Genomic DNA, 24,487 nt, shown 5'->3' on the forward strand with positions numbered 1-24,487 from the left:
TCACACGTTGTAAGTTTTCACAGGTTTGTAGAGAGGTGGCAGCAGCCCGTGGTTCTCCCGGACGATTTCCAGGTACTCAGATGGTGAGTCCAGAAAGAGGGAGCCACAGCACAACTGGCAGCAGCACTTGAGCCCAGTGACCTCGGGGCTCTGGTCAGACAAGGGGGAAAAGTCAAAGTCAGCCACTCACGGTGAATAAAACGCGTGGGTCACTACCACCCCCAGGAGCCTCCTCCGCCAGCCCATTCGGTGGGTTTGAGAGCTCAGCAGAGAGGAGACAGTCAGATGGGGAACCAGCTAGCTGGGCAATTAATTCTACCCATGACTCTTTGGTGTATCATCCCAAACATCAGGGTTTAGCAGGAGTCCCTCCAGGCATCATACCTGGATCAGTGGTTCAGCCTCCATCCTACAGAGCACCTACCTCCACTATGTCCTTCTGTTGAGTAGCGCTCCGCACAGTCATGTACATGATGAAAACCAGCAACACAGTGATCAGCGTGGCACATGGGAAAGCAAAGACAAATGGCTGGAAGGCTGGGAGGGAGAGAGGAAAATTAGAGGATTGTATAGCTGGTGTTGAAATTCTGCTTCGAGGGTAAAAGCAGGTACCGCCAAGCCTGATGACCTGAGTTCCGTCCCAGGCGTGAACACTTGAGAGAAGGGGATATCTGACTCCTCAGAGCTGTCCCCTGGCCTCCACATGTGTGTTGTGACAAACATATACAAGCACACACAACAGGCGTATAGTAGTGGTGCGTGCCTTTAGTCCCAGCACCGGGGAGGCAGAGGCAGGTGGATCTCTGAATTTGAGGCCAGTCTAGTGTACAGAGTGAGTTCCAGGACAGCCGAGGCTACACAGAGAAACCCTGTCTCAAAAAAAAAAAAAAAAAGAAAGAAAGAAAGAAAAGAAAAATAAGAAAGAAAAGAAGAAGGATACACAATAGGTAAATACATAAGTGTTTCTAAAGATATATTAGCGTGTATGTGTTTATGAGTGTGTGGACATGTTATGTGTGCAGGTGTGTGTGTGTGTGTGTGTGTGTGTGTGTGTGTGTGTGTGTGTGTGTGTGTGCGCACAGATGTGTATGCACGTGGAAATCAGGACAACTTCAAATGTCATTCCTCAGGTTCCTTTGGCTTTTTGCTTGAAACGGGATCAAGACCTTCCGCAGGCTGGCAGCACCAGAGATCCATCTGTCTTTGTCTCCTAACTGTGTCCAGCTTTTTAATGGATTCTGGGGACCAAATTCTGATCCCATGTTTGCAAGGCAAGCACTTTCCTGACTGAGCTCAAATGTCTGGCTCTAAAGAAGCAAGCACAATGGAGGCAAGCACAGGCAAACCCCATTGGAGAAGTTCTTCTCCCATGTACATGTATTCTAACTAGACAAAGTCCATAGAAAATCCAGGACTTAATTTTAAAAGGGGGAAAGCTGGGGAGATGGTTCAGTGGTTGACCACTTGCTGCACAAGTCTGAGGATTAGAGTTCAAATCCCCAGAACCCACATAAATCCCAGGTGGGCACAGTGGCTTACCTGTAGCTCCAGCCATGGAAGGTGGGGACAGGAACACTGGAGCCAACAGGTACAGAGACTAGCCATATTAGCAAGCTCTGGGTTTGATTGGGAGACCCTACCTTATTGATTAAGATGGAAGAGTGATCAAGAATGGTTCTTTTAGATATTTTATTAATATTTAATTATATGTTATGTATATTAGTGCAGTGCCCATAGAAGCCAGAAGAGAGCATTGGATCCCCTGGACCTGGAATTACAGAGGCTGCGGGCTTCCCAATGTGGCCGCTGGGAACCTAACTCCAGTTCTCAGCAGGAGCAGTGCGCACTTTTAACCCCACTTTGGTTGTATTTGTATTTTGGCTGTCACTTTTATTTCTGTTTGTGTGTGATTGTTTTGCCTATATGTGCACATGTATCTGGTGTCTGTGGAGGTCAGAAGAGGGCATTGGATCCCCTGGAACTAGAGTTACAGCTGGTTGTGAGCCTGCCTCTGCCTCCCAAACACTGAAATTGTAGGCATGCACCATCACACTCAGCTTCTACCTTATTTTTAAAGATAGGGTCCCTTAACTGAACTCAGAGCTCACCAATTTGGCTAGACTGGCTTGCCAGGGAGCCCTAGGAACCTTCCTGTCTCTATATCCCTGCCCCTAGTACTGGGGTTACAGACACGGATTGCTGCACCCTGCTTTTATGGGTCCTGGGGATCAGAACTTGAGTCCTTGAGCTTGCACAGCAAGCATTTCACCAACTGAGCCATCTCCCCAAACCTGGACTAGTATCTTCTCTATGGAGTTTGTGGGGTTCTGGACACTCACCATAGCAATGTTGGAGCCAGCAGAGCCCAAGGGCCCCAATGAAACCCATGAGGTCATCCAGTGCCTGGATTGGGGTAGAGTTCTCAGGGTTCAGAAAGAAACCAGAGAATAGAGTGAGCAGTAAGGATGATGGCAATGAGGAAGTGGGAGCACGTGGGAGCAGACTTCATTGTTACTGTTTAATGATGTTGATGCTCATGGAGGTATTGGTGGAGTTGATAGGGGCTGTGCTACTAGGTTGGCAGAATTTGGTAGTGGTGCTGGTGGTGGTGCTAGGGTGGGTAGAGTATGGTAAATAATATTTAGTGGGGGTGATGAAGTTGGTAGAGTGTTAGGATAGTATGATGGAATTTGGTGGATGACACTGGTGCTGCTAGAGAGTTGGTGGTGGTATTGATGGAGTTTGGTGGTGGTTTAGAGGCCAGTAGAGTGCGATAGCATTGGTAGAGATTGCCAGTGGTGCCTAGACATTGGTAGAGTGTTGAGGATGATTCTGGTGGTGTTTGGTGTTGGTGCAGAAGTTGACAGAGTGCTAGTGTTGGTAGAGTTGGTGGTGGGGCTGAAGTGATAGAGTGCCATTGATGGTATTGGTGGAGCTTGTTATTGGTACTAAAGTTGGCAGGGAGTTCAGGATAATAATGGTGGAGTTTTGAGTTGGTGCTGAGGTTGGCAGTATTGATTGTTAGTGGAGTCTGGTGATGATGATGTTGGCAGAGTGTGGGGGTGGTGGTGGTGGTGGTGGTGGTGGTGATTTCAGCATTTGGTCATTGTAATGTGGGCTGTTTCTTTACCCAAGAGAACCACTCATGACCTTAGTGCTGGTGGAGTCAATTCTTAATGACCTAGGTAGGTTCAGCTACCAGATAGGGTTTTGATGCCTGTTAGTGGCACTGCAGCAGAAGGCAAGGCGTCACTTACTGGAGGGCCACACTTGAATCCTGTGGTACTGGTGAGCCCTGCTGATGGCATTCTCAGCACGGAAGATGAAGCAGTAGTCCCCAGGGTCCTGGAAGACGTGGGTCACGTTAAAAGACGTGCTGGTCACCAACACGGCGTGGCACTCTCTGTCCTCCACTGGGAGACATTCCGGCTTGAGGCCCCAGCACACCTCCAGAGGTGGGCTACGGAACAACAGATACACATTTTCAGAAGTGACTTAAGGAGCAGGAGCCTGACCAAGCCCAGGGATGGTGAATAGGGCAGAGACTTCAGAGTCTTCTCCATACAGGATTCCAAGCTGCCCTGGTCCATGTGATGGTTCATCTTTAATCAGACTTAGAATCACCATGGAAACAAACCTCTGGGCATGTCTGTGATGGGGTTTCAAGGTTAGCTTAATTAAGGTGGGAAGACCCATCCAGAATTCAGGTGGCACCATTCAATGGCTTATAGTCCTGGATTAAATAAAAAGGGGAAAGTGGGCTGAGCACCAACATTCATCACTCTCTGCTTCCTGACTGTGGATGTCACATGACCAGCTGTCCAAAGATCCCTCTGCTATGCCTCCCCACCATGAATGGTGAGCTCAAACAAACCCTGCCTTCCTTAGGTTGCTTTCACCAGGTACTTTGTCACAGCAAAGACAAAAATTAACTAATACATCTCAACATCAAACATTCCAGATGCAAGATGGGTAGAGAGGCCACAGAACACCCATACAGCACTCCAGGGGTTCACTCACCTCCCGAGGAAGTTCAAGGTCATTGTCAACTTTTGGAATGTCTGCAGGAGGGTGGGCCCCGAAATCTGGATGCCTTGAAGGGCCTCTGTAAGGAAGGAGGAACCCATAAGCCTGAGGATTAACACAAGCTGCATAGGTTGCATGCCCACCTCTGTGTCCCTGCCTCTCACCCATTCTCTTACCCACTGTCACTAAGTCATTGACTATGCCAGAAGAAAAGTGCCAGCCATTATCAGAGGCAAGGAAATCCTCCCAAGAGCTGGAGAGACAGCTCATTGATGACCTAGTTAGTTAACTCTGTCAGCTTGATGCAGCCTAGAGTCACCTGAGAAGGGAGTCTCAATTGAGGGATAGTCTAGGTCAGATTAGTCTGTGGGCATCTCTGTGATGGATTGCAGGAGGACCCAGGCCAATGTGGGCAGCACCATTGTCCAGGCAGGTGGTCCTGGACTGTATAAGAAAGCTATCTGAGCGTGAGCCAGTGATGAGCTGCCATGCAGCAGTCCTCCATAGTTTCTGCTGTGCTTCCTTGACATGAGTTCCCTTGTGAGAGGTAATGTTGTGTGGAATGGCAAGCAGGTGGCCTTCAGGTTCCTGCCTTGAGTTTTCGTCCTGACTTCCCTCAGTGATGGACTGTGACCTGGAACATCAGCCAAATAAACCTTTTCCTCCCCTGAGTTGCTTTTAGTCAGAGTGGGGCTTGTTGTTGTTGTTGTTTCTTTTGTTTGTTTCTGAGACAGGGTTTCTCTGTGTAGCCCTGGCTGTCCTGGAACTCACTCGGGAGACCAGGCTGTCCTGGAACTCAATGATCCACTGCCTCTGCCTCCCGAGTGCTGAGAGTAAAGGTGTGTGCCACCACCACCTGGCATGTCAGAGCGTTTCATCACAGCAACAGAAATGAAAATAGGACAATCAGTAAAGTGTAGAACTGAATTCCACCCTCGGCACCTGGAAAAATGTTGGGTACAGTAACATCGGCTTGAAATCCCAGAGCTGGGGTGGTGGAGATGTGTGGATCTCTGGGAGTCACTGGCTAGTCAAACTAACCTACTAGGTGAGCTCCAGGCTAGTGAGAAATGCTTATATCAAAAGAAGGTTGTTGAGGCAGAAGTGGTGGCTCACTCCTTTTACCCCAGCACTTGAAGGCAGAGGTAGGCCAATCTCTGTGTGTTCTGGGCCAGCCAGGACTACACTGTCAAAAACAATTAATTAATTTGAAAAATGTGGATTGACATCTGAAAACTTAATGTTTTCCTCTGACCTCCACACACAAATCCACACATGTGCATACTCACCTACACACACACACACACACACACACACACACACACACACACACACAAAGCATGAACTCAGCTGAACATGTACATCATGCACAAACCCCCACATATACACACATACAAAGAAATCTCTGAAAACTGCTCAATGCCAGATAGCAAGACTGATGTTTGCCATTCTCCATAGCCAGCTTAGATCCGAAACCATAATGACTGGAAAACAAGGAGCATCAAGGACCAGCGAGCTCCCTTGTGGTAGGTGTCGGGTCAAGCTCAGGCTCTGGGGGCAGGATGGCCTGGGCTCAAATGCCAGCTTTGCTACAGAGTGACTCTGTGACTCTGTCTGTGGCCTTGTGTGTCTCTCGAACAGACATTAACAAAGGAGATGGCTCCAAGAATATTCTTTCAAGTGTAGCCTGATGTTGGCCCAGAATCACGTGCATCTGGAAGAACTGTTGTCTGGGGTTCAAGTACAGCCAACCTGGAGGGAAACCTACCCCGAAGCCTTAAGGTGGCTGAGAAGTCGCCACTCTTCTGTGCGATGCCCTTCGTGGCATCCGGCTTTGTCTGCTCCCATTCTGCCACCACCCTGACGTTCACCGTGAAGGTTCCAACACTCGAATAGTTGTAATAGGCCACAGGGTTGTCAGTTATCAGCAAGGTCCTATACGATGACAAAGAGAAGGGACATAGACGTGACTGTTTCCCCTTCAGGGAATTCAGAAATGAATCCAGCAAGGCATCCTGGGAACACCTGCACTTAAAACATTTGAGAGACTGAGGCACCATCTTAAATTCAAGGCCAGCCTGGCCTACACAGACAAGCTTTGTCCCAAAAGTCAAAACAAACAAAAACCCATAGCTTTTAAATTTGTTGGTTCTAGCTTTCTACATTTCTGTTTGTTTGTTTTTGTCTTTTGAAGTGGAGTCTTATGAGCCCAGACTAACCTTGGACTTGCTCTGTAGCCCAGACTTGCCTGGGCTACATGTCCTGATCCTCTTGCCCACACCTCCTGAGTGTTGGAATTAAAGGCCTGTGCCATCATACCAGGCTCTCATTCTTTCTTAGGGATGAAAAGATTTCTCAGTGGTTAAGACCATGCATTTGCAAAGGATCTGAGTTCAGATGGTTCCCAGAATCCTTGTTGGGCAGCTCACAACCACCTATAACTCCAACTGGGGAATGTGTCACCCTCCTGTGGCCTCCATGGTAACTGACACTCATTTGCACATATCCATACACAGACATGATCCCATATTCACATGACTAAGAAAAATAAAAACAAAGCCTAAAAAAAAAACCCAAGAACAATTAAAATTACAAATATGAGGTTAATAAGATGGCTCAGTGGGCAAAGGTACTTGCTACCACGTCTAATGACCTGAGTTTAATTGATCCCAGGGATTCATGCAGTGGAAAGAGAAAACCAAATCCTCCAAGGTGTCCTCTGAACTTCACACTCAGAGACAAAGAGAGGGAAATATGTCTGCATAGTTCTGGCTGTCCTGGAACTCTCTTTGTAGACCACGCTGGCCTCGAACTTACAGATATCTGCCTGCCTGCCTCTGCCTCTGCCTCTGCCTCTGCCTCTGCCTCTGCCTCTGCCTCTGCCTCTGCCTCTGCCTCTGCCTCTGCCTCTGCCTCTGCCTCTGCCTCCTGAGTGCTGAGACTGAAGGTGTGTGCCACTTCCGCCAATAGGAAATTTTTCTAAAAAGAGTAAGTAGCTGGTCATGACGGCCCACACCTTTAATCCTAGAGAGGCAGAAGCTTGTGTATCTCTGCATTTGAGACCACCCTGGTCTGTATAATGGGTTGCTATGCAATCAAGATTACATCGTGAGACCCTGGGGAAGGGGGAGCATACCCATCTCCGAAGTCCCATCGGTAGAAGAAGGAAGCCGACTTGAAGAAGTCACTCGGGTCATGGAGGATAAAGGAGAATCTAAGGCTTTTCTTGGTGATGTAGGAGTTTGGCCAAGACACGGAGGAGTTTTGAGTAATGACTAGGTTTCCTACAAGAGACTCTGAGAAAGACAAAGGGAGAGTGAGTCCACAGAGGCACAAGGCAGGGAGAGCCTGAGTATGGCCTTGGGCTGGAGCAAAGCAGCCACTCCCTGGCTCAGCCTCCTCCCGCCGGTCAGAACTATGTGTAGTTTTGGGGACCCATAGGTCCTTCAACACAGAGACATCCCAGTCACCCCTGCTGGGAGCTACGCAGCACATGTTAGATGCTCAACCTGTGTCCCTGCCCCCACCTCCCTTTTACAGTGGCACCACTCTTCCTGGCAAAGGGCCACCCACCAGGAAGAAAGGCACAAGCCAAAGCAGAACATGATGCCCACATTTGTAATTCCAGCACCTGGGAGGCTGATACAGAAAGATCAAGAGTTCAAAGCCATCCTTAGCTACACAGTGAATTGGAGGCCAGCGTGGGCTACAGGAGGCCCTGTCTCAAAACAAATTTTCATCAAAACTGAACACATGTAGACTATCTTTGCTGTTAATATCCTCTAAGAAATATAGCATAGCAACTATTTACATAGTGTTTACATTGTATCAGACACTGTAAGGCATCCGGAGATAATTTAAAGGATGTAGGAGGGGTTGGGAATGTGGCTCAGAAGTGAGGCAATTGCCTAACACACAGGAGGAGGCTCTGATTCCATCCCCAACACAAAAAGCATAGTGGAGGAATAGAGCTGGAGAAATGACTCAGTGCTTAAGAGCATTTGGTGCTCTGTCATGAGGACCAGAGTTCAGATCCCATCATCTAGGATTCACAGGCTATCTGGAGCTGGAGTTTTGAGGTATCTGGTGCCCTCTTCTGGCCTCTGTGGCAACTGCATGCATTTACATTAGAGTTTATGGGCTTAGTAACAAATTCTATACTTGTATCATTTTCTATATAATTTTACAAACATGGGTGTTTCCACTCAGGACATTATAGACTCACTGGAAATGTCATGATTAATAATTACATAAGTTGGGGCTATTGAGATGCCATCTCAATAGTTAAAGGCACCTACCATCGAGTCTGAAGGTCTGAGTTCAATCCCCAGGTCCCCCAGAGTAGAAAGAGAAAACCAATTTTTGCAAATTATCCTCTGACTTCCACATGGACACCATGGCATGGGTACCCACATGCCTACACACCCTCACTAAATAAATAAACGTAAGTAAAGAGATTTTAAAAATATTTACATACATTAGCTATGTGTCATAGCACATGCCTATAGTCTTAGCACTGGGGAGACTGAGGCAGGAGGATCTTCTTGAGTTCAAAACCAGCTTGACATCTTTATCAAGATGTTTTCCCTCCCCCAACTCCAGAAAAAGGCTCACAAATTACTTCAGTGTCTTCAGCCAGTCCCCTAAGGATTGTGGATTTCACTTATTTAAATCTTTGTTCTATTACTGTCCTCTTGTACAGAAAGCATTGCCTAAATGCAGGCTCATTTCCTGAAGGCAGATTCATTTCTACTGTGAGCTCCAGGTGGATGCTAGGAGCTGGGCTCTGAACTCTACCAGAAAAACCAGTCCTCTTAGCTGCCCAACCATTTCCAGTCCCTGATTCTTTATTTTTTAAATTGTTTTATGTGTATGAGTGTGTGTGCCTAGCGCTCTAGGAAGTCAGGAAAGGGCATTGGATCGCCTTGGGCTAGAGTTACAGACAGTTGTGAGCTGCCATGTTCAGGCTGGAAATTGAATCAGAGTTGTCTTCGAGAGCAACAAATGCCCTTATCCACTGAGCCAACTCTCCTTTTTTTTTCTCTCTATGTAATAGCCCCAGCTGTTCTGGAACTCACTCTGTAGACCAGACTGACCTCCAACTCACAGAGATCCACCTGCCTCTGCCTCCCAAGTGCTGGGATTAAAGGCATGTGCCGCCACCACCACCTGGCCAGTCCTTTTTTTTTTTTAAATAAAATGTTTTAATTACATTTATCTATTTATTCATTGTGTGTGTGTGTGTGTGTGTGTGTGTGTGTGTGTGTGTGTGTGTGTGCACCTGTGCCATGATATGGATGTCAAGGTCAGAGGGTAACTTGTAAGAGTGGGTTCTCTCTTTCCACAGTGTAGGTCCTGGGGATCAAACTTAGGTCCTTAGGCTTTGCAGCAAACACCTTTACCTGATGAACTATCTTGCTGGCCCTATTTTTTTTTATTCTTTTTAACTTAATAAACAGCCAGGAAAGAATCCACACTTATAATTTGCATTGGTTTGATTAGTGATGATTATCAAGGCTGGATGTTTTTCTCTGGACCAAGATCGTGGTAGCAGGGAGATGGCTCAGTCAATGAAATACTTGGTTTGAAAGCTTGAGAACCTGCATTTGATCGCTCAAACCCACATTTTTTCAAAAAAAAAAAAAAAAAAAAACAAAGCTGGGCATGGTGGTGGATTACATTTGTAATCCTGCTGCAGAATATTTGTCTAACTATGTAAAGATGTGTTGTATTTGTTTAATTATTTTAAAATGTGCTGCTGTTTTACCTTGCCTACCTAAGGCACCTGACTGGTCAAATAAAATGCTGAACAGCAAGTATCGAGGGAGATGGAATAGGTGGGACTTCTGGGCAGGGAGAGTAAGTAGGAGGGGGAATTTAGGCTCAAGGAAGAAAAGGAGACAACACACCAGGATCAACCAGCCAGACATGGAAGAAGCAAGAAAACAGGACAGACACAATGAAAGGTAAAAAGCCCCAAGGCAAAATGTAGATGAATGGAAACAGATTAAATTAAGTTAAAAGAGCTAATGGGAGAAGCCTACGCTAAGGCTGAGCATTCATAATTAATAAGTGTCTTTATTTGGGGACTGGATTTTGGCCCAAAGAAAATGCCATCTACATAATCCCAGTGCTGCCAGCTGTCTAATTTGTGAGCTGGATAATGAGATATTCAGCCTCAAATAAAAGGGGGGGTGGATGCAGCCTGTAGAACAATGCCGGAGGTGCTCTCTATCTCTCACACACATGCTCACACACACAAACACACACTCGAACATATACACACAAACACACATGCACAAGACTTGAAAACAGGTCTGGTGGTATAGCTCAGTGGTGAAGCACTTGCATACCATGAAAGAGTTTGAAAGCAAATAGGTAAACATAAAATATTCTCACCTTTGATGGGGAGGACCAGGGCACTCCTGGCTAATGGCTTGCACGTCCAGCAGTCAGGAGCAGTGACCCAGACAGTGACTGGGAAGTCCCCAGGCACATTGCCCACCACATGAATGGTCGAGGTTAGATTCTTCTCAGTTTTGGCAGTGAGTACCAGTGGTGCGTGGATCCAGTGGAAACGGTAGAGGTGGGTGTCTGCAGGCAGGGACAGGCTGCCGTTGTCCTTGACCACTAGGCTGGCTGAGATGGTCACTTCTGTGCCAATGGTAGCAGGTCCATCAGAGGAAAGACTAAGATTATAGAGACCTAGGAGACATATGCAGGCCATGTTTCAGGAAGGCAATGAGAAGCCCTTCAGCTGCATTTCCAATCATCAATAATAACAGTGGGGCCAGTGAGGTGGCTCATCACACCAAATCTGATGATGTGAGTTTGATTTCCAGGTCAAAGAAGAAAGCCACCTCCCTCCAAGTCTTCTTCTGCCCCCCCCCCAATAAATGTAGCATCACAGAATGTCCCTATTTATTTACAGGGGATCCTTACCAAGACCCATACTTGATGTCTGAAATCAGATCAAAGACAGCATCAAAGCCAATATATCCTATGTTTTCTTCCTTATTTGTTCATTCATTCACTCACTCATTCATACACACAATCATAGTGAACTTTAAATCAGGCACAATAGGAGATGTACAATAGTAACTAATAATAAAATGGAAATAAGATTGGCGGGTATGCCAGTAATCCCAGCACCAGGGAGGTTGAGGCAAGAGGATTGAATGTTTGAGTCCTCTCCAGGCTATATAATGTCTGTGTTCAAGGCCAGTTTGGGCTATATAGTGAGACTCCAGCCAAAGAAACAACAGAGCTGGGCAGTGGTAGTGCATGCCTTTTATCCTATTGATGACTCAGGAGACAGAGGCAGACCTTCATAGTCCAGACTGGTGTTGAACTTGTGCCATTCTTCCTGCCTCCGCATCTAGAGTGCTCCGATTACAAGCACATGCCACCACACCCAGCTTGACTCCACTCATTTCACCCAAACCCACTTTCCCGGCTGAAGTCCGTATTGGAGGCTAAAGCCTTCCTAGGCCTCAATACAGCAAGTGGTGTATATTCCCTTTCTATTCTATTCTGTCTGCACTGTAACCACGTGTAACTAAGTGTAAATTAACCTATTGTGGCTGCTTACCTATACTTAAACTAAGCATTGTGTTTCCCAGTCACTGCCCCCACATCCCACAAGTTGAACAACAATGTATCTAGTGGTCAATCTTCCGCAGGCGCACAAAGCGTCTCTGTTTGCTCAAGGCTCTATTTCCCATAGACAGTTGAGTCCTCTGAAGTTTTGCTCTCTTCACTTCTTGTTTAGGTAAAAAGAGACAGCTGGGGTCAGGTCAGGGGCCCCTTATACAGCTCAGCAGGTAGAGTGTTTGCCTGGAGTGAATGGAGCTCTGGGTTCCATCCCATCATTCCATGAATGATGCTGACAAACACCAATAATCCTAGCACTCTGGAAGTGGGAACAGGAGATCCAGAAGTTCAAGGCCGTACTCAGCTACATAGTGAGTTTGTGGCCATCCTGTGCTATAGAAAAGTTTGCTTAAAAAAAAAAAAGCCAGCTGTCCCAAACACACCCTCTTCTGCATCACCACTCTATACCATTTCCAGGGTTCCCACATTCAGTCATCTGGATTTCTGCTCCTGGCCCAGATCTATATCCTACCTCTCCTTGCCCCAACAAGCTTCAAGCATTCGATCTAATCTTAGAACTTTCTTTCGGGGTCTAGATTCACATCTGGAAAACTTCCACCTGGAAGTCAGCCACTTTAATTAACTCTTGCAGTTCCAGGAGGCCCACAGTGGCACATACCTTTAATCCCAGCACTCAGGAGGCTGAGGCAAATGGATCTCTGTGAGTTCAAGGCCAATGTGGTCTCCATAGTGAGTTCTAGACCAGCTAGGGCTAAAAAGTGAGACCCTGTCTAAAAAATAAAACATTTCCAATTCCCAGGATGCTTTGGTCCTTCTGACTTCAGGGCTTTTGTTTATGCTAGATCAGAGGGCAATGGCACTTGCTTCCAAGCCTGGCGACCTGAGTTTGATCCCTGTATATGCAAACACTCTACTGAAAATAAATCAAACCTAGAAATAAAAAGAATGCCTGTCCTACCTTCTGACCCACAGTAAGTTTTAGGAAGTTCTCCCATGCCCTGACCCCTCAGTGTTCTCCTGATAGGTTGGACACACTACTGTCACTGACACACCACCATCCTGAACGACGATTTCTTCATCTGCTTCTGTATTGTACAAGAAAAAGGCTTACCATGTAGTAAGGAGCTGGGGACATAGCTCTGTGAATAACAATGCTTGCTGCATAGGCGTGAAGACCTGGGTTCAATCCCCAAGACCTATGTAAAAAAGCCAGGCATGATGAGGTACACCTGTCCCTAGACTGGGGTGGCAGGGACAGGAGGATCTCTGGGACTTGTGAGCTAGTCAATCTAATGGAATTAACAGGCTCCAGAGTCTACTGTGGTTGTTTAAATTTAATTAAAACTAAGAATTGGGTCTCAAGGTCACATTAGCAAAAAAGCTAAGTGTTTAATCACAACAATATGCTATTAGTGGCCAGTATGAGGCAGTGCCTGAGGTGGACAGCATCTGAGGAAGACATCCCAGGTCACCTCTCACCTCCACATACAGGAGCATGCACGTGAATGCAGTGCACCATTGTGTATACCCATGCACACACATGTGCACGCACATGTGCACACACACGCACACACAGTATGGTAAGTGTTCAGTGGTACTTCCAGTGATTAGCTGGAAAGGAAGATGTGACACAGAGTCCAAGCCACCTGGCACTGTGGCAGAAGACTGTTCACCTGGGGGTTACTGCCTGAACCCCTCCTGTGTGCCCCACTCCCATAGGTGCTGGCACTACCTAGCATGGTCATGTTCCTCCTCAGAAGATACTTTCTGGAGTCTTCAGCAGAACCAGGAGAGGAGTCCATCTGCCCTGTTTACCTCACAACATTCCCAGTCCCAACTAGGGACTTTGGTTTCAGTCTTTTCTGTTGTTCTGCCCCCATGTTCCTCTTATGAATTCCTTTTCTTCAAATCCATTTGTTGAGTTATAAAGCTGTTTGAATCAAGATGCACTTTGGTGCAAGGTTGACAGGTTAAATGGTATTTATAAATTAGTGTATTAGCCGGGCATTGGTGGCGCACGCCTTTAATTCCAGAACTCAGGAGGCAGAGGCAGACGGATCTCTGTGAGTTCCAGGCCAGCCTGGTCTCCAGAGTGAGTGCCAGGATAGGCTCCAAAGCTACACAGAGAAACCCTGTCTCGGGGAAAAAAAAATGCTAAAGGCATGGGCCACGACTTTGATCCAAGATACCATGGGTTTGAGGGTTAATATGGTCAACATGGTGGGATTTAGTTTAGTTTTGAGACAGGATCTCTCTACAGAGTCCTGGCTGTCCTGGAACTCTCTATGTAGACCAGTCTGGCTTCAAACTCACAGACATCCACCTGACTGTACATTCAGTGAGACCAGCTGCCATGGCCCTTACTGCCATAAATTCCCTGACATGATGGACTCCAATTCTGAACACTTATTTATTCATCTCTTTTGGTGAGGCACATCTGTGTGCATTCTCAGACATACGTGTGCATGTGTGTATAATAATGGGCATGTAGCAGGGGTCAGTTTTCTCCATCTAATATATGGGTTCCAGGAATCAAATTCAGATCTTCATCGTTGGCAGCAAGTACCTTTATTACCCTCTGAGGCACCTGTATAGCCCCATTTCCAGTTATTTTGTTCATACCGCCCAGGCAAGTACATAATACAAAAGGAAAGAGCTGCTTTTGCTATCCCCCGGGGGCTATTTGCCCTCCCTCTAGTTGACAGGCAGCATATCCCTTTCCTCAAGGGCTCTTACCTTTCTCCCCTCCACCACACAGCCCTTCCTTCCTCCCACTCAAGTGGAGGAGGAACAAGGACCAGAGTGAGGCTCTAAGGTGGCAGGGATACTAAGCTGCATGTTAATTGCCATCCTGCATCTGCAGTGAGATCGGGCTGACGCAGATAGGTTGCCATGGAAATGGAATCAGGGGGCAGCTGGCTGGAGCGGAGAAGGAGGAGGATCCACATTGTTGCAAATGGTTGCTCAGCTCATAGTAACTCCCACTAGCCCACAATGATCTTTTAAAAAACAAAAGCTGGGATAGAGAGGTTAAGAGCCCTTTCTGTTCTTGCATAGGACCAGAATTAAGTTCCCATCATCTACTATAGACAGCTCAGGATAGCATCCAGATCCTGGGGATCCAAAGCCCTCTTCTAATCTCTACAGGCATCCAAACACATGCGTGTATACATTCACACTGATAAATGTGCACACACATAGATAAAAATGAATTTAAAAATTAAAAAGAGATTTAATTAAAATGGAAGCTGCACCAGGCATGGCGGTGCAGCATGTCTCCACTGCACTTGAGAGGCAGAGGGATGAAGATCTCTATGAGTTCAAGGCCCAATTGGTCTACACAAATGAATTCCAGGCCAGTTGGGGCTACATAATGAGACCCTGTCTCAAAACAGAACAAAATACCACCAACAATAAAAACACCCAAAACAACAACAAATTGGAAGCTGGGGCTTAGTTAGTAAAGTGACAACCTAACACCCATGGTGTCTCAGATCTATCCCCAGTACCTCGTCATACTGAGTGTGGTGGCACACACCTATAATTCCCAAAACTCTGGAGGTGGAAGCAAGGGGATTAGAAGTTCAAGGTCGTCTTTGGCTGTATTAGTATGAGACCAGCCTCCCAGGTGGAATGAGAGCCTGGACCCCTTTCACTGGGTCAAGGTGACCTCCTTCTTCCTCTGGGCTTTTGGGTAGTGTCCAGGGTATCCAGGCTAAAGTGGACAGTGAAGACCTTTGCCAAGTGTGGCTGAAGGAACCAGACTCAGTGCATCCCCTGTGACTCTTCTCATCCAAATCCATCTTTTAGGTTTGGGAGCCCTGGTGAATATGGAGCCTAGGAACACAGGGAACAGCCAGCCACCAATGCAAGGACTTGGGAGCACCCCAAAGTGCATTCAAGTGACATAGAACTAAAAGTGACAAAACAGAAAGAAGGGGCAACTTCCTCAAAAGCATGGTGGCCCCAGTTTCCTACAAGGTTTCCAGGGCTTCAGTGTTTTCCCGTGATACATGTGAAGCCTGGAACATTCTAGAAAATGACTACTGTGGCCTTTTCACATAGCACATGTAGGCAGCCAAAAATACTTGTCAAAATACCTGTGATGGTCTAAATAACACAAAAATCCACCTGCTTCTATCTCCCAAGTGCTGGTATTAAAGAGGTGAAGTCAGGAGGAGGTCAGGAGTTCTGGACCAGCCTACACTACATAAAATCCAACTGGAAAAATAGTGTGTGTGTGTGTGTGTGTGTGTGTGTGTGTGTGTGTGTGTGTGTGTGTGACTCATGCTTATAATTCCAGCACTGTGTAAGGGGAAGCAGGAGGGTGCAAGATAGAGGCCAGTCTGGGCAATTCATGAAAACCTCATCTCAAAATAAATACTGCCTAATATGATGGCACATGCCTTAATCCAGCACTGGAGAGCCTATGGTAGGAAGATATCTGAATCTGAGACCAGAGTGAGTTCCAGGACAGCTAGGGCTATACAGAGAAATCCTGCCTTGAGATAGATGGGTGGGTGGGTGGATGGATGGGTGGGTGGGTGGATGGATGGATGGATGGATGGATGGATGGACAGGCAGATATTTAGTTGTGTATTTCTTATAATTTAAATCACATAACTTCCAGACACACATAACACAATGGATCAGGGTTCCATTTCTAGATGAATTCTATGTTGAATTTCCAGGAGTGGGGGAGGGTGCAGGTGATTTTATACATGCAAAATTCCCATAAAATCCTCTGGTGCATGCCAAAAACGCAGGTTGTTTTTTTATTTTTAGTTTACTTCGTGGCTCTGCCATTCTCCCAGATCTGCACCAGGTCGCCTCTTCCCCCACCACCCCTCTTTTAATGGGCGGATGTGCTGTGAAGAATGATGTCGGTTTTTTGTTTGGTTTTTTTTTCCCCCCAGCTGCTCACAACCCACCGGTCTCTGACAATTCTCGAATCTGAGTCGTTTGTTACTCCTAAAATGGAGTAGGAAGCTTGACGTTGGTCTTTTCATCACGGAGAGATGGGTCCTTGTGAGCCCGGGGAAGAATCTGTCGGCTCAAGGTCTCATTTAAAAAAAAAAAAAAAAAAAAAAAAAAAAAACCATTCCCAGGGAGGAAATGGCAGACTGGCCTCCTCGGCTGTACATTAATACCTGCGCCGCCACCTAAGCCAACGCAATCACGGTGGAAATCTCTAGAAAAAGGCGACATCTTAAAGCAAAAATGCTGCCCCGTACCGGCAAAGGGGGGCGGTTCTCCCTGGGGGTGACTGAGGCACGATGACCTCTCCCAGCCCACCCGGGGTTCTCTGCATGCATCCATGCTCTCTGTCCCACCCCTAGTGAGTACCAGTCCCAAGCATTGGGATGGGTGTGCTTCCCAGGACAGAGTGCTGGAGGCAGGCATCGAGGGGGAGCAGGGAGACGCCCCTGGTGCTGGGTGACTTCTGGGCAGAGGGGTGCCCAGCAGGAGTAGGATACACCGAGTCATCTCGGTAGCTCAGGTTCTGGATAACTCTGGACAGCTCCTGGGAGGATATGGCTTACCTGCAGCCGCCCTCACTGGACCCAAGGGCAGGAGACAGGCGAGCCAGAAGATGAGGCCGAGGTTGGACCAGACATCGGTGGCCTTGGCCATGGCGCAGCGTGGGTGGGTACCGAGGGGCTCCGGGCCGATGCGCAGGAAGCAGGGCTGGAGCTCTGCAGTGGCGGCTCCGTATGGCTAAGTGTGGAGATGCAGCGCCTGCCTGTCCCCGCCTGCATCTACCTCCGCCCACACAGCCCTCCCCGGAGCCCCAGAGTCCCTCCCCTCAAGGGATCACAGAGGCCATCCTTACTTCACCAGATGCGCATGCTCTCTTCCCGCATCATGCTTCTGTTGGGTCCAGAGCCATCTTATCAGCCCGAGACAGGGTCTCTTTACTGAACCTTTAGCTCACCAAGTTGGTTAGACTGACTATCAAGGAGACGCTGGAGTCTGCCTGTCTCCATTCCTCACAGCGCTGGGGCTACAGATGCTCGGTAAGCCTGACTTTTACATGCGTGCTGGTAATCCGAACTCACATCCTCATGCTTGCACAGCAAACAATCCACCAAAACCCCTCCCTGGCCCTTAATCCCTTTTACTGCCTTAAAATTCCACTACTTTGTATACATTTTGTACTTAAATGAGAATGTTTCCCTCAAACTAGCAACAGTTCCTTGGGAATGAAGGAACTGTTGGTGGTGCCCGTGGTGGTGGTGCCCGTCTTTAATCCCAGCACTTGAGAGGCAGAGGCAGGCGGAGCTTTGTGAGTTCGAGACCAGCCTGGTCTGGTACTGCTCCTGGGAAACCCTGTCTTAAAAAAACATAAAAATAAAAAAAGGAATAGAATGCACACACTTACCTCTTGTTAATTTTGTAGCCCTGGCTGTCCTGGAACTCGCTCTGTAGACCACCACTACCCAGCTTGTTTTTGCTTTTTGAGACAGGTTTTCTGCTGTGTATCTTAGGCTGTGTAGCTGTTGTGTCACTTTCTTCTTAGGAGGACAGCCATGTAGCTGCTCCCTCTGAGATCCAGCCAAAGTTTTCCCTTGCACGGATGGAGTTCCCCTGAGTCCGTTACATTTCCATAGTCTCTACACTGTGGTACTTCCCAGGGCCACAAGCTCTCAGACAAGGCAGGATTGCATATTGCTAGCTAAAAGGTACAGAAGGGAGTGGCTGAGATAGCAAATGAGGGCCGGTGACCTTCCCCATACTTCTCTTTCTATGAGGGGAAACTCAACAGTGAATAGGATATATATATATATATATATATATATATATATATATTTGTTTATTTGATTAGAAACAAGTTTGTTTTACATGCCAATCCCAGTTCCCTCTCCATCCCTTCCTCCCCTGCCCCCCACCAACCCCTTATCCCATCACCCATCCCCAGGGAGGATGAGGTCTTCCATGGGGGATCTCCAAAATCTGTGTGTATCGTTTGGAGTAGGGCTTAGGCCCTCCCCCATGTATCTAGGCTGAGAGACTATCCCTCTATGTGGAATGAGTTCCCAAAGTCCATTTGTGTACTAGGGGTAAATACTGATCCACTACCAGTGGCCCCATAAATTGTCCAGACCTCCAAACTGACCTCCACATTCATGGGGTCTGGATCAGTTTCATGCTGCTTTCCCAGCTATCAGTCTGGGGTCCATGAGCTCCCCCTTGTTCAGGTCAGCTGTTTATCTGGGTTTCTCTAGCCTGGTTTGACCCCTTTGCTCATCACTCCTCCCTCTCTGCAACAGGATTCCAGGAGTTCAGCTCAGTGTTTAGCTGTGGGTGTCTGCATCTGCTCCCATCAGCTACTGGATGAAGGCACTGGGATGGCATATAAGGTAGTCATCAATCTCATTATCGGGGAAGGGCATTTAATGTAGCCTCTCCATATTGCTTAGATTGTTAGTCGGGGTCAACCTTGTAGATCTCTGGACATTTCCCTAGTGCCAGATTTCTCTTTAAACCTATAACAGAGTCCTCTATAATGCTATCTCTTTTCTTGCTCTCCTTTATTCTTCCCCTGACTAGATCGTCAGGTTTCCGCATGTCTCCCCTTCTCTTTCTTCTAACTCCCTCTGCCCTCCTCCCATGCTCCCCATTAGCTTAGGAGATGTTGTCCCTTTCTCCTTCTCTGGGGCTCTCCTTGTTTCCTAGCTTCTCTGGCGGTGTGGATTGTAGGCTGGTAATCCTTTGCTCTATGTCTAAAATCCATATATGAGTGAGTACATACCATGTTTGTCTTTTTGTGACTGAGTTACCTCACTCAGGATGGTTTCTTCTAGTTCCATCCATTTGAATAGGCCCAATCTTGAGGGGCTCTGGCAAGAAGTTGCAGCTTCTCTGATGATGATGATGATGTTTGTCATACTCAGAAGACCCAGCGACCAAGGATAGGTACGACTAATAGAATCTCGTTCATTTTAGCAGTGTTCTGTTTGGGCTAATTTTTCCCGGTAATAGAAAGCTTACTTATCTATCTACCTAATCCTATGTGTGTATGTACATGTGTGTATGTATAGTCAAATGCATGCTAGTGTATGTGCTGAGGTCAGAAGATAACTTGCAGGAGTTGAGTCACTCCTTCCACCACCAGGGTCCAGGGCATTGAACTTAGGTCATTAGGCTGGTGAGCACCTTTGCCTACCAATTCATCTCGTTGTCCCTTCATGATTTTTGTTAATGAAAGCCTCTTGAAAGTGGGTTATTCTGTCTGTTGATCTTAGCAAGGAGGTACAATTGAGTATCTTTTGGTCGCAGATGGCAGAAGCCCCAGGGCTCATATTTCTACTAAGGCAAGATAATGAGTCAGGGAAAACTTGGTGAGGTAAAAAAAAGGAAAGGCACTCTTTTATCTTGAAACCTGATTAAAATCTCTTGCCAGGAGAGAAGCAAGAATTCCTGCATACCTATATATGCATACATCATGTATATTCATAAAGACACATACATACACCTTAATAAAAAAATAAGATTTTCTGTTTTTGTTTTTTAAGACAGGGTTTCTCTGTAGAGCTTTGGAGCCTGTCTTGGAACTCTCTCTGTAGACCAAGCTGGTCTTAAACTCACAGAGATCTGCCTCTCAAGTGCCGGGATTAAGGCAAGAAGGCTCACCCACTCAATCAGCTGGGTGCTTACCTAGCTCAACTTTGTTTCCTAGATCAGGGTGATTACTGTGTGAGTCATAGGTGAAAGAGCTTCCCGGTCTCTCTTCCCAATCAATGTGAGAGATGCTGCCATTTGTGTATTGTTCTGTGCAGCATTTCACTGAAACTGGTGCTAATGGTTTCTCTTAAGATCTCCAGATCTGTGCACATGCCTGCTATACTCAGATGTTTACTGTTTGGTCTCTGAGAAGTGCTACTCACACAACAGCAACAAAATGATTCCCTGGTCCAATAAAATATTTGTTATTACAAAGACCCTTTGGGTCTTTCTTTCACATTCTTACTGTCCCCTTGTCCTCCATGGTGGGCCTTGCCCCTTGCCCCTCTGCCCATCCCCCCATCTCACTTCACCACCACCTGCTGGGCACAGTAGTAGGAGCCAATAGTGCTCACTTCACAGAGTCGGGGCTGTAGCTCAATGTCTGTGATGGTCATGGAGAAGCCTGTGTGTTCTTTGTCTGTGGTTGCCATCCTGGCATTCCTACTATAGGGCCCTTTGGTCCTCCTCAGCTCTTGGTCTGGTTTGGAGCTAGCCTCCATAATAAGAAAATTGGGAGTGTCACCTTTACTTTCTGCTGGACAGAGAGATTCTGTCAGACAAATGGGCATGCACCCTGGAAACTGACAGGAGATGGCAACGTGCCTCAGCATCAGTGAGACAAGTGTGCTTTCCTAGAATTTAGAGCACACACATTTAAAACCAAGATGTGTGTGAATAGAAACATCTCTCCTGCCCACCCTCTTTTCCCACTAATTTGTGGGAGTTTTTGTTGTTGTTGTTGTTTAGATTTTATTTATTTATTATATATACAACATTCTGCTTCCATATATATCTGCACACCAGAAGAGGGCACCAGATCTCATAACAGATGGTTGTGAGCCACCATGTGGTTGCTGGGAATTGGACTCAGAACCTCTGGAAGAGCAGTCAATGCTCTTAAACTCTGAGCCATCTCTCCAGCCTGTTGTTGTTGCTCTTATTGTTCCTTTGTTGGGTATAAATGTTCACCTCTCTGTGTATTTAACTGGCTTTGTGTCTTCTGTGTACATATATTTACACAGATATATTTAGTAGAATACTGATATAAACCAGGCAGTAGTGGTACATGCCTTTAATCCCAGAACTCAGGAGGCAGAGGCAGGCTGAACTCTGTGAGTTTGAGGCCAGCATGGTCTACAGAGCAGGTTCCAGGACAACCTCCAAAGCAATACAGAGAAACCCTGTGCGGGGGGGGGGGGGGGGGGGGGGGGGGGGGGATACTGATATAAAGAGTAAATCTCCTAATTTAATTTTTGTTTTGTTGTTGTTTCGGTTTGGTTTTTGGTTTTGGTTTTTTTTTTTGGGGGGGGTTGGTTTTTTGAGACAGGATTTCTCTGTGTTGTGGCTGTCCTAGAACTCATTCTGTAGACCAGGCTGGCCTTGGACTCACAGAGATACACCTGTCTCTGCCTACTGAGTGCTGGGACCAAAGGCAGGTGCCATCACTCCCCAGCCCTCCTGATTTAATTTTGAACATAGTGTTTACATTAATCATGACTATTCCAAATACTGCAGAAAAAATTTAATTCTTCCATTTTTATTGAGAGTGATGAAAAGCATTCTTTAAAAATTCTTTTTTTTAATTTTTGATTATATGTGTGTGTGTGTGTGTGTGTGTGTGTGTGTGTGTGTGTGTGTGTGTAGCCAAGAGTGTAGTGCCCTCAGAGGCTGGAAGGGGAAGGTGGAGTTACAGGCAATTGTGGCCACCTGACATGGGTACTGAGACCTGAGCTCAGGTCCTACGGAAGAGAAGTTGGAGCTTTTAGCTGCTGATTTTAGCTAGCCCCTTGAGCAGGGCTGTTGATTGCTATCACAACCTTGAATTCATAGTGGATATGTTATTACTGGTTCAATGGTAAGGAAGTAATTTACATAATGACTTCAAATATTATTTAGACTAAAGCAATAATAGCAGTTCTTGAAACTGACATAGCCACAGGGAATAAATATGTTTCTGTCCTGTCCACGTACCACAAACATTTTGCCTTTTTTTCCCAAATGTTGCTGAGTAAACTTTAATTGACAAAGAGGAACAGAGCACTTACTATTTGTTTATCTCATAATTGTATTGAAGTTTCCAGTTGAAGTTAGTGTGCACTGAGCATCCAGCTGCCTCTAAATGTAGCTTGCTGTTGGAATAAACGAAATAGTTCCTTAAATGTGTAAGCTATTGAAACTGGATATTTGTGAGTTGGAGGGAATTTTCACAGAGGATTTGCACCTAGTTAGCTCTCAGTTTTTAAGTTTGTAGGGTTATTTGCTTTTGTGCCTGTTTCCATGTTTTTGAAAATAGGCAAGTTTAGGGCATAATACATAAAGTGGTTAGGATGCCTTGTGTAGGTGTTAGGATCCAAAGAGTTAAATTTAATGCCAACCTCCTGAAAAAGGCTGCTAACAATCTATCTCACCCTAACTTTGAATGCATTGGTCCATAAAGATAATAAGGACAGGCTGAAGTTCTACACGGATCCCTCTTACTTTTTTGACCTCTGGAAAGAAAAGATGCTGCAGGACACAGAAGACAAGAGGAAGGAGAAACGGTGTCAGAAGGTGCGTGGCTGGGTGGGATGCACTCACCAGTGTGCACACGGGTCCTTTGCTCAGATAGTTGGGCCGTTACATCTAGTGCTCAGGTTTTCTCAGGGTGCCCCCTTTTCACACGACAGCCCTGAAACTTTAACCTAGAACAACAAGGCCATTTTAAAATAAATATGACAGGGTTTGTTCTACAGCACTTGTCTGTCTTTAACAAAAGAAGTGGCTACCTTTACAGTTTGGTTTCTGACTGTTTCATAACTGCTGTCCCTTGGCTCCCTCAGTTTCATAGAACAGTCAGTGCTCCCGTCAGGCATCAGGGTGCTTTGTCTTACTCACAGTCATGCTGTGGGGAGCCACCTCACTGTGACTGAGAACTTGGTGAGGTGTTCATGAGAGATTGGGAAGCATGAGTGATCCGTGCTTTCAGAGATCTATCCTACAAATGAGCCTCCCCTTGGGGAGGGTGGAGGTAGAGAACAATAGGAATCCAAGTCAGCACATTTAGAGCTAGCTGCCCTACACACCATCTTGCAAGGACAAAGTGACTCGTTCAGGTTCAGAAACTTCTACTTTGAAAATTGCCCCCTTAGGGCTGAGAGTTTAGACCTATCCCATTGAGATGAGTGAATCTTCTTTATAAACTGTGTTCAGAAATCAACCCCAGGTCACAGCATGGGGAGGCAGATGCAGGCAGATCTCTGGAAGTTCAAGATCAGCCTGGTCTACATAACAGATTCCAAGCCAACCAGGGATACATAGTGAGACCTCATCTAAAAAGAAAAAGCATCAAACCACCTACCAGAAAAACAAGAACAAACAACAGTAATATAATATTGCCGGGTGGTGGTAGTGCACACCTTTAATTCCAGCACTTGGGAGGCAGAGGTAGTTGAATCTCTATGAATTCTAGGCCAGCCTGGTCTACAGAGCTAGTTCCAGGTCAGCAAGGGATACACAGAGAAACCCTGTCTTGAAAAACAAACAAGCAAAATAAAACAAATATATAATACGAAAAACAACCACCCAGCTTGCTTAACAAATACTAGGCTACACTGGAAGAAATACTTAGCCCTCTGTGGATAGTCTGAGTTTTGAAGTGTTTAGCTGTACTGACCTAGTTGGAGTGGAGATGAAGATGAATACAAACTTAAATAGGATTTAAGATCGGCCAGGTGCAGCTCAGCAGCAGGGGCAACAGACAGTATGCACAGATCTTGGCTTCACTTCTCAGCACCAACAGATCACAACTCTTTTTAACCCTGTTCCCATGCTCTCACCTGTCCTCTGCTTGATCTGCACACACATGGTGCACAGGCATGTATGCAGGCAAGCACTCATACACTGTCCCGACCTGCAGGACGCCAACCTGGGGCAAGAGAGTCAGGGATAGGGAATGGGGACAAGAGACACAGAAAGAACGACCACAAGGCAGGTGGTCTGTAAGATGTATGTTAGATTACACTCTCTTCTTACACTCATGGTTACACGGGTATAACTGGGGAATCTGGGAAGAACTGCTGAGTTTTACAAAGAATTCAAGCAAAGAAGTAGTGAAAGAAAAAATGTATTGAAAGGCATTTTT

At 46.4% G+C, this 24,487-nt stretch overlaps 1 protein-coding gene and 1 pseudogene across 3 annotated transcripts; one reads left to right on the forward strand and one right to left on the reverse strand.

Annotated features, from left to right (window-relative positions):
- Nucleotides 1–17,274, reverse strand: Tmem130 (transmembrane protein 130). 3 transcript variants are annotated; one of them, XM_027413613.2, is made up of 8 exons: nt 17,184–17,274; nt 10,426–10,731; nt 7,163–7,322; nt 5,795–5,961; nt 4,021–4,105; nt 3,258–3,460; nt 425–537; nt 1–150 (listed from the first exon to the last, which is right to left on the reverse strand). In XM_027413613.2, exons 1-8 carry the CDS (start codon nt 17,272–17,274, stop codon nt 1–3), a joined length of 1,275 nt encoding a protein of 424 aa, XP_027269414.1. The 3 variants fall into 3 exon arrangements, with proteins under 3 accessions (XP_027269414.1, XP_035299630.1, XP_035299631.1); XM_035443739.1 differs by having other exon boundaries at nt 1–185; nt 421–537; XM_035443740.1 differs by lacking the exon at nt 10,426–10,731.
- LOC107978343 overlaps nt 17,273–24,487 on the forward strand; it is a 14,615-nt pseudogene continuing 7,400 nt past the window's right edge.

Source organism: Cricetulus griseus, chromosome 4, assembly GCF_003668045.3.
Source record: "Cricetulus griseus strain 17A/GY chromosome 4, alternate assembly CriGri-PICRH-1.0, whole genome shotgun sequence".
Classification (NCBI taxonomy): Eukaryota; Metazoa; Chordata; class Mammalia; order Rodentia; family Cricetidae; genus Cricetulus; species Cricetulus griseus.